The sequence below is a fragment of the Pan troglodytes genome, chromosome 10 (genome assembly GCF_028858775.2).
Source record: "Pan troglodytes isolate AG18354 chromosome 10, NHGRI_mPanTro3-v2.0_pri, whole genome shotgun sequence".
Taxonomy (NCBI): Eukaryota; Metazoa; Chordata; class Mammalia; order Primates; family Hominidae; genus Pan; species Pan troglodytes.
In genome coordinates this window covers 128,405,162-128,415,254 of record NC_072408.2, presented here as the reverse complement: position 1 = coordinate 128,415,254, position 10,093 = coordinate 128,405,162, and the positions used below count along the sequence as shown (strand labels likewise).

The 10,093-nt window shown below is 53.8% G+C and overlaps 1 protein-coding gene across 24 annotated transcripts in view; it reads left to right on the top strand.

Moving 5' to 3' along the window:
• The window catches only part of KDM2B (lysine demethylase 2B), a 154,654-nt gene that overhangs the window by 1,501 nt on the left and 143,060 nt on the right, over window positions 1–10,093 (top strand). For 7 of the 24 annotated variants that reach the window (XM_063785123.1, XM_063785120.1, XM_063785122.1 and 4 more), the window contains exons 1-4: window positions 9–565; window positions 1,819–1,963; window positions 4,907–4,985; window positions 6,175–6,221. In XM_063785123.1, coding sequence (XP_063641193.1) covers window positions 35–565; window positions 1,819–1,963; window positions 4,907–4,985; window positions 6,175–6,221 — 802 coding nt within the window. In that variant the 5' untranslated portion in view covers window positions 9–34. Of the gene's footprint in view, window positions 1–8; window positions 748–1,088; window positions 1,154–1,335; window positions 1,635–1,818; window positions 1,964–2,287; window positions 2,371–4,906; window positions 4,986–6,174; window positions 6,222–10,093 lie in introns of those variants that run through there. The other 17 variants (XM_063785131.1, XM_063785139.1, XM_063785138.1 and 14 more) reach the window with 9 other exon arrangements.

Here is a 10,093-nt window from a genome sequence, read left to right as displayed (position 1 = left end):
GATGAAAGAAGAGGAAGAGGGGTAGCCCTGGGCAATGAGGGCAGGAACGGAGGTGGGGGGTCGTTTTTGGGGGTTCCAGGCCCCGGGGGCTTTCACGCCAGCATGCTCGGCTTGCATTTCCGCGCCTCCCGCTGAGGCCAGCCGTGCAAATCTGCACCTCCCTCCCCGCCCCCTCCTCCTTCCCTCCCTCCCTGCCCCGCCATCTCCGGGATGCGCCCGCCGCCTGCAACTCGGCCCTCCAAAAGTCAGCTCTGCACACAACTCCCGGGCGGCGGCGGCGCCTGCGTGCAGAGGCGCACTCGTGACCCAACAACAAAACAGCGATGCCACGGCGCTAACGGCGCCCGGTGCCTCCCGGGCTCCCTCCCCGCCCCATACCTCCTCGGGCCGCCGCCCCCACCCCCCCAAGCCCGGGCCGAGAGCCCCCCCAACTAGCCCGGCCGCGGGCTCCGAGCGCGATCGGCAACAATGTTTACGTTCCGGGGATTATGACGTCGACGCCTCCCCCCCCCCCACAACTGCTGAAAATGGTTTCCTAGGACTTTGCAAACGGATCTGCCTAAGTGTTGGTGCAAAACTTTGTAGATCTCGGCTCTGGCTTGCTTTATTTATTTATTTTTTGGTTTGTTTTCTTTGGTCTTCCCTCCTTCCCCCCTCGGCCAAAATGCAGGGGGCAGGAGTGTTGACAATTAATTGGTGAACTCTCCTAAAAAAATGGAGGCAGAGAAAGACTCTGGAAGAAGATTGGTGTGTAGCTTTTTTTTTTTTTTTTTTCCAAATCTGTATCTGGCATATGATAGATCTTTTTTTTTTTTTTTTTTGGTTGTTTCTCGCTGCCTTTTCTTTCCTTTTCTGTATTTTGCAAGAGGACCGGGAAAAAAATATAATAAATTGCATGCAAAAGGAAGCAAGCTGCTTACTCCTCCAGCCCCTTGTGAGGCTTAGAGTCTCAGACACTTAAGTGGGGAGGTGGTATCGGGGAAAGGCGTGGAGGGGGGCTGAGCGGGCTCGGGGTTCGCCCGGAATCTGGGGGGCTGAGGGGCCGGGCGCTGGGCGGTGGAGGGAGGAGGCAGGGGGATGCGGGGAGTGGTGGGGGAGTCTCCTTAGGAAGTGAGTGTGCGCGCGCGCTTGTGGGGAGATGAGGCAGCTGCTGGTGCGTTTTGGGGTCTCCGATCCGAGCTTTGTGGCGGGCCGTCTGCCTCTCCCCCTTCCAAGCCCGGATCCTCCTCCCCCCACCTCCTCTTCTTGCACTGGCGGGCGGGCGGCGGGGGCGGCTGGGGTCTCAGCCCTTCCATTTCAGCTTTCCAGCTTCCCCGGTAGCTCGGGGGCGGCTCCAGCTTTAGAAATGCCGCCGGCCCCCGGTTCCGGCTTCCCGGCTCTGCCGCCGCGGCCGCTGGGGCTGCTGTTACCGCCGAGCCGGGCGCCGCAGCGGCTCCTCCTGGGGCCTACATTTGCCCCGCCAGCCCGTGTCCGGAGCCCCCTTCGCGGGTTACATAACCAGGCTCCCGGCCGAGTGGGCGAAGCCCAGCACATTTCGGGGGCGGGGGGCAGGGGAGGGCCCCCAGATGTCCCTTCAGTGCTTCCGAAGACACCGGAGGGGAGTACCCCGCGTAGAGCGCAGCTGGACCCTCGGGGTGCGGGCCCCTCTCCTTGTCTTGCTTTTCAGCATCTTTGGCAATTGCGCAAAGTTGCTTGGGTTGCAATGGTGGGGTGCAGGGGGCGCTCGGCTGCTGCACCTGTTAGTGCTGGGCCCAGGTTGAGAGGCGACCTCCAGCCCCCACAATAATGTCCCGGGCTCTCTGGTTTGGGTCCTCGCAGCGCCCGATTGACCGCCAGCGATACGACGAGAACGAGGACTTGTCGGACGTGGAGGAGATCGTCAGCGTCCGCGGCTTCAGCCTGGAGGAGAAGCTTCGCAGCCAGCTGTACCAGGGGGACTTCGTGCACGCCATGGAGGGCAAAGGTGAGGCGCCCCCTCCCCGGGCCGCCCTCTGCGCTGCGGGCCGAGCGCACGTGGGGAGGGAGCTGCCGGTGGCTGGGTTCGTATTTCGCGCCCGCGTCCCCCATTCCAGGGGATCCGGTGACGAAACGAGGCCGAGCACTGGGGGGGTGGGGTGGGGTGGTGAGGGAGGAGGGCAGGCAGTAAGGGGGGCCGGGCATGGGCCTAGGCCCGGCCCGCGCCCACCACCAGCCCCAGGGTGGGCAGAGCCAGGGGGCCGGCGGACAGAGGGACCTGGAGATGGACAGGCGGACCGAGGGAGGGCGGGAGCGCCGCGTCCTCCCCCTCCCCGAGCCGGTCGCGCTCCCTGCGCTGCCTGAGGTGCCGCCGCCTGGCTGGAACTGGGTTCAGGGCGCCCCTGGGGCATCGGGGTAAGGCCCCCCAGGCCCGAAGCCTTCCCAATCCCGTTCCCGCTTGGGGCCTGCCAGTGAGGAACTGGTGATGGGGGCGCGTCGGGTGTTTGGGACGATGCCCCCTTAGGCCTGGGGTCCGCAGAGCCGCATTCCCCCATGGGCTCTGCCAGATTGGATCAGGGACCCCATGAGCCCGGAAGCTGTTGACCTGAACCCCTACCTGGGCCGGAGCTGTCAAGCGCTACAGCCTTGACAGGTAGAAGCCAAGAATTGGGGTCAGGGGGTGACTTCCCTTCAGGCTTCTGGGGGAGATCCCTGTCCCCTGGCAGTTTGAAGTGAGGAAATGGGTCTCCTCCCAGGCCTGAGACTTGGGGAGCTCTGTTCCTTGTGGGCCCACCCAATTGAGAGCGGAATCTGGGGACGCCTCCAGGGTTTTGGAGACCTTCACGGCCTGAGTTTCTCCCTGGCTCTCCTACTAGGAGGGTGGTGGGGGTCACCCTCCAGATGTTAAGGTGACGCCCTGGGTTGCCTCTGAGGCCTCCAGAGCCCTGGCCTTCCCAGCCTGCAGCCAGTGTGGCTCCTGGTTGAGGAACCTAGTGTTGCCTGCGGGATTGGGGTTTTGAACATGCCCTACCTAGCCTTCCCAGGCCCTTCACTCCTTTTCCCTTTCAGATATTTCAATTTCCTTTAAGTTACAAAGTTTCTATTTTGTTCCCCCCACGCCCCTTGGAAAACCCTTCCATCCCTCAGTGAGCTGATAACCTGGAGTGCCTCCTTCCCTCCTCCAGGTTCCGGTTGAGTGGCTGTGGCTGTGGGGTTAGCTCTGAGAAGAGACTCCCAGCTTTGCAGTTTTGCGATTTCTCTTTTGTGCCCATCGCCTCCTGGAGCGCTGGGCTCCGGTGGTGAGGGGTATTTGTTGGGGGAGGGAAGAATAAATTTCTCCCAGCCTGCCTGGTCCTAGAGCAGGGTGCTAGTCCCAGCTGATTTAAATTTTCTCTGCATAAGTGGAATTTTAATTCCTCTCCTTTCTTCCCCCATTTTTACTGAGTTGAGTCGTTTGGCGGATCCTATGTGCAAACAATATGCAAACTCTTCCTAGTCATTTGGGAGGAATTCTCAGCCCAGGATTTCAGAGCTTTTTCTCAGGCTGATTTGAGGAAGTTGAAGCTGACCCTGGGGGATGGGGTGCCTAGGGTGGGTGGGTCTAGAGGGCCGGTATTCCAGCCAGGGAGAGCTAAAGTGTATCCTTAGATCTGCTGTCCCGGCTTCTTTCAAAGGGGAGGGCCCAGGGCTTTGCTCTTTAATTCAGATCTGGCCCCAAAACTTGAGGGAGGAGCTTAGAAACAGGAGCCCTTAGCCTGGATTCAAAATAGAAGCTTCTTAAACTTCTCTTCCTTTAAATCTTTAGGAATCCCCATTCACTGTGAGCCCCTGGGGATCTGAGCTGCTGAGGTCAGGGCTTTCCCCGGCTTTGGGTTTTGTTCTCTGTCTCTCTTCGGAGGGGAGTTGTCTTGGCCTCCTCCTCCCCCAAGGCTGCCCTGTGAACTGTTTCCCTGGGCTAGCAGCTTCAGTGGCCTGAGGCCTCTTCTGTCTCCCTTCTGACGGTCGGAGAGGCCTTCTTACCTTGCGGATTACTTTAGTTACCTGAGGATTTGGGGGACGTGAGAATTTATCTCAAGCCCCATCACCTTCATATTCAGGGGTGTATGGTTGGGTCAGATTCACTGGTTTCAGAATTGGGGAAGGAAAGAAATTAGAGGCCTCCTTCATCCTCCAGGACTTTGGGTAAGGATTTGGGGACTGTCCTAGAAAAACCCCAGACAGAGAGCGAGCCTGTGAATTTTCCTTGGGTCTTGCTATGCCCCCTTTACACAGCCTTCCCCTGGAGAGCCTCCCTCCCGGTTATCCAGCTGAAGCAAGGACTGTGATGGCTACAGCAGAATTTCACTCTTAAGACAACAAAGCTGTGCCCAGTTCCCTAGTTATTTTGGCACCAAATACACAGTTTCCAGGGAAACCGGCTTTTCCCCCCTCCCCTTCACTATGCAGGATATTACAATAAGATTTTCACTGATGCTCAGCTACAATGAGGGCCCTCCTCCCAGCCTCCTCTCTGGGCCTTCAGATCCTCCCAGGTGGCATTCTTCAATTTTGCAGTCCCTTTACTTTCCGAGCGCAGCTTGGGATGCGTGTCTCTGTCTATCCCTCTTTCTCAGCAATGGCTGGGACTCTTTTTGTGCGGGGCTCTTTTGAGTCTTCCTCCCCAACCCTCGCTGGCCTTGGGCTGTTCATTGACAAGTTTGGACCGGTGGGGCATGCCTAGAATGACTGACTGAGTAGGCAGAGGAGCTGATCGTTGGCATGGCTTCTCTTGGGCTTTGCCTAATCCATTTCCCGATCATTTTCCAAGGAGCTTTTGCTGTACAGCTGGTGCCTGCATCTCCTGGACCCCCTGCCCCTTTGTCCATCAGTTTTCTTCCCCTAACCAACAGATCCCGGTTCATTTGCTCCTTCGTGACTTAACCAACTTGTTTTAATTCAAATATCCAAACAGATTTCAACTATGAGTACGTACAGAGAGAAGCTCTCAGGGTTCCCCTGATATTTCGAGAAAAGGATGGACTGGGAATTAAGTAAGTTGCTGAAACTAATCGCTCCTTCCCCCGTCTTCCTCCCTAACATACTTTATAGCTTGGGATGGATTTCTTCCACCCTCTTCCCACCTCTCATCACTGAGAAGGATCTTTTTTCACGATCTGGGAACAGCATCTCCTTGTTCAAGGCCTGACAAAGGGGAAACACTCTCCAAAGACTGGTCTTTTGCAGGGACTTTGGGCAGAGAGAGGACATAGGGTAATTAAGCAGTGTTGACTTTTTTCCCTGACCCACCCCAGTTACACTCAGTGACCTCCTACAGAGAATTGTACCTCTCCTCCTTCCCCTTGCTCCAGATCAGGAGACTGAGGCAGAGCCTGAGCTGCAAAGAGACTAGCCAGCCTCTAAGCCCAGACCCAGGGCACCTAGATACATGTTTCTTATGCAGATTCCCGGGGTGCCAATGTCTCCCCTTTCTTTGCCTGCCCTGCAGCCTGCCCCTCCACTCTGTCTGTTTTCATTCACTGAGATCTGTCAGAGCTCCAGGTTGGGGGAGAGGTCTGGGAGGCAGGCTGGAAGAACAGGTTTGTGCCCCTTGGGCAGGGGCAGGGGAGGAGGCTTGGGGTGTCATCCCAGGCAGCCTCTCTCCAGCATCTGCTCCCAGACTTGCTCAAGAGTCCATTCCTATGAGTAGGATTTAAACCTTGGGCATCATTGTTAATTAATAGTGAATTGTAGCCCATATTACCACATCCCTGGAACTAGTACAATGCATGTCTTTTTTTCCCTCTGAACTTAAAGGGGTCCGTCCCACTTTGCATAAAACTCCTTATGGAGAGTATTTTCTAGAGGGAGAAAGAGACATAGAGAGGGCTACCCACCCTAAAAGAAAGCAGGCATTTGAATGTCTAGCTCTGGCCCTTACCTTTGACCCCACACTTCCAGCTTCCCTGGAAAAATGGGGTGGACAGTGGATGTCCTACCCTCTGCTGAGGTTCAGGTTTGAGTTGCCTCTTGGGGTAGGGAAGGGCCTCAGTGGTTCTGGGGTGACCCTCCCTGGAGGCATCAACTGGTCTACTTCTCTCCCTCTGGATGTTCTCATTTTGAGTTCCCAAACTGAGGGGAAAGGATCTCTCTTGGAAAAATGGCTTCCCCCCGGGCCCAGGGTAGAGTCTAGCTCTGTTGTTTCTGGCCTCTCACCAAAGGTCTGTGCTCCTCTTTCCCCAGGATGCCTGACCCTGATTTCACAGTCCGAGACGTCAAACTCCTAGTGGGTAAGTCGCTTGCCGTGTGTGTGGCTCAGACATGCTGAAGTAGGGAAGGGGGAAGAGGTGGTCACCACCTGCCCATTTAGACTTTTAACTGCCTCTGAAAACAAAGTCCCCACGGGAGGAGGCAGGAGCAGGTGTGAGCTGCAACCGTTTCATTCTGGAGAACAGGTAGGGTTGCAAAGTCTTAAGAAGCTGTATCAGAGGGCGTTTGCCGGTACACAGTTTTATGAGGCCCATTTGGACGCTGCCTCCAGCCTGGGTGTCAGCAATGCAATCTGAGATCTCTCTTCTGCATTTGTTTGTGGGTTGCCGGGTAAACACTGGGTGCTTTATGATCCCTCTTAGACTTTAAGGCTTTCGAGGGGAGGGGCTGTTCCTCCTGCTTCCTTGGGGTTCTAGACAAGCCTGGGGCAGGGCTTGGAACTGCGAGCTCAGCAAATGCACATGATGATGACTTAGTATTCTCATACTAAGTATCAGCAAATGCTGATGACTTAGTATTCTCGACGCTCGGCCAGTAGTAGGTGGCATTTCAGATCTTACAGGCAGTTGTTCAATCAATCTATTCTTTCCAGAAAAACACTTTTTAGCTACTTGGTGGGCAAGGTCAGAGTTGCAAACAGATGGATAAGTTCCCTGCCCTCTTGGTGGGTACAAGAGGCAGTCAAGAAGTAAACAGTGGCCGGGTGCAGTGGCTCACACCTGTAATCCCAGCACTTTGGGAGGCCGAGGTGGGTGGATCATGAGGTCAGGAGATCGAGACCATCCTGGCTAACACAGTGAAACCCCGTCTCTACTAAAAATACAAAAAATTAGCCAGGCGTGGTGGCGGGCGCCTGTGGTCCCAGCTACTCGGGAGGCTGAGGCAGGAGAATGGTGTGAACCTGGGAGGCGGCGGAGCTTGCTGTGAGCAGAGATGGCGCCACTGCACTCCAGCCTGGGCGACAGAGCGAGACTCCGTCTCAAAAAAAAAAAAAAAAGAAGTAAACAGTAGGCCGAGGGTGGTGGCTCACACCTGTAATCCCAGCACTTTGGAAGGCTGAGACAGGCAGATCGCTTGAGCCCAAGAATTTGAGATCAGACTGGGCAACATGGTGAAACCCTCTCTCTACAAAAAATTAGCTGGGCGTGGTGGTGCATACCTGTAGTCCCAGCTACTCTGGAGGCCGAGGTGAGAGGATCACTTCAGTCCAGGAGGCAGAGGCTGCAGCCAGCTGAGATCGTGCCACTGCACTCCAGCCTAGGTAACAGAGTAAGACTCTGTCTCAAAAAAAAAAAAGTAAACAGTATTTACAATGATATATCTGGCTGAGCACGGTGGCTCATACCTGTAATCCTAGCACTTTGGGAGGCTGAGGCGGGAGGATTGCTTGAGGCCAGGAGTTTGAGACCAGCCTGGGCAACATAGTGAGACCCCATCTCTAAAAAAAAAAAAATTAGGCCGGGCACAGTGGCTCAAACCTGTAATCTCAGCACTTTGGGAGGCTGAGGCGGGAGGATCACGAGGTCAAGATTTCGAGACCAGCCTGGCCAACATGGTGAAACCCCGTCTCTACTGAAAATACAAAAATTAGCCGGGCGTAGTGGCAGGCGCCTGTAGTCCCAGCTACTTGGGAGGCTGAGGCAGGAGAATAGCTTGAACCCAGGAGGCAGAGGTTGTGGTGAGCCGAGATCGTGCCACTGCACTCCAGCCTGGGTGACGGAGCAAGACTCCAACTCAAAAAAAAAAAAAAATTTATCCAGGTGTGGTGGTGTGTGTCTGTAGTTGTAGCTACTTGGGAGGCTGTGACGGGAGGCTCACTTGAGCCCAGGAGTTCACGCCCGCAGGCCATGATTGCATCACTTCACTCCAGCCTGGGCAACAGAGCAAGACCTATCTCTAAAATAAATAATAATCATAAAATGAAATGTCTTTTCTGATGGTGACAGGGCTATGTAAAAATAAACAGAATAATGGCATGGCACGTGGTGGGGCTTCATTTTAGACAGGGTGGTTAGGGAGGCCCTCTCTGGGATGAAGGGGGGCATTTGAACAGAGACCTGACTGATGAGAATCAGCTGTGGGAAAAGACATTCTAGGTTGAGGGAAGAGCAAGGGCACAAGGGAAGTCGGGGGATAAACTTGGAGTGCGGAACTGAGTGAGTGAGTGAGTGAGTGAGAAAGTGGCAGAAGAGGTGGCAGAGGCCACGGAGCTGGGATGTGAGGGCCTCCCAGGTTCCTGTAGGGAATTTGGGTTTGACTTCTAGTGTGTTGGGAAGCCACTGGGGAGCTTTAAAGTGGGGTGAAGGGAGTATCTCTGTGATCTGATTATTTTCTTGGGTTGGGTTTGAAACATTTTTATTTAATTTTATTTATATGTTTTAGAGACCAGTCTCGTGCTTTTGTCCAAGCTAGAGTGCAGCGGCGTGATTATGACTCACTACAGCCTGCAACTCCTGGGCCTAAGCGATCCTCCCACCTTAGCCTCGAGAATAGCTGGGACCACAGCCGTGTACCACCACACCCAGTTAGTTATTTACTTATTTTTGTAGAGATGGGGTCTTGCTACTACATTGCCCAGGCTGGTCTTGAACCATGCACCTGGCCACATTTAAAAAATTGAGATGAGTGGCTGGGCGCCGTGGCTTATGCCTGTAATCCCAGCACTTTGGGAGGCCGACGCGGGCGAATCACAAGGTCAGGAGTTTGAGACCAGCCTGGCCAACATGGTGAAACTCCGTCTCCACTAAAAAATACAAAAAATTAGCTGGGTGTAGTGGCGGGCGGCTGTAATCCCAGCTACTCGGGAGGCTGAGGCAGGAGAATCTCTTGAACCCAGGAGGCAGAGGTTGTAGTGAGCCAAGATTGCGCCACTGCACTCCAGCCCAGGCGACACAGTGAGACACTGTCTCAAAAAAAAAAATTGAGATAATATTCACATACTATAAAAGTTGCCACTTAACCATTTTAAAATGTAGAAGTTGGTTGGGCGCGGTGGCTCACGCCTGTAATCCCAGCGCTTTGGGAAGTTGAGGTGAGCAGATCACTTGAGGTCCTGACCTCAAGTCAAGACCAGCCTGGCCAACATGATGAAACCCCGTCTCTGCTAAAAATACAAAAATTCACCACGTGTGGTGGCACATTCCTGTAATCCCAGCTACTCAGGAGACTGAGGCAAAAGAATCGCTAGAACCTGGGAGGCAGAGGTTGCAGTGAGCCGAGATTGCACCACTGCACTCCAGCCTGGGTGACAGAGTGAGACTCTTTCCCAAAAAAAGAAAAGGCACAAGTCATTGGTTTTAATATATTCACAATGCTGTATAACCATCCCCACTAAATTCCAGAATATTTCTATCATCCCCAAAAGAAACACTGTATCAATTCCCCCATCGCTGTTAGATTAGCATGACTGCTAATCTGCCTTGTGTCTCTATGAAGTTGCTGATTCTGGACATTTCATTCAAGTGGAATCATAGAACACACGATCCTTTGTGTCTGGCTCCTTTCACTTGGTGTCATGTTCTCAAGGCAATCCATGTTGCAGCATGAGGCAGTACTTCACTCTCTTTCTTGGCTGAATAATATTCCATTGTATGGATAGACTACATTTTGTTTATCCAAAAACATTTGTTTTTGGACCACATTTGTTGATGGACATTTTGGTTGTTTCTACTTTTTGGCTGTTATGAATAATGTTGCTAAAAATATTCACATACAGGTTTTTGTTGAACATGCATCTTCACTTATCTTGGGTATATCTTTAGGAGTGGAATTGCTGGATCATGTGGTAACTGTGTTTAACTTACTGAGGAACTGCCAGACTGTTTACCAAAGCAGCTGTGTCATTTTACACTCCCATAAGCAGTGTGTAGGGGTTCTGGTTTCCCTACATCCT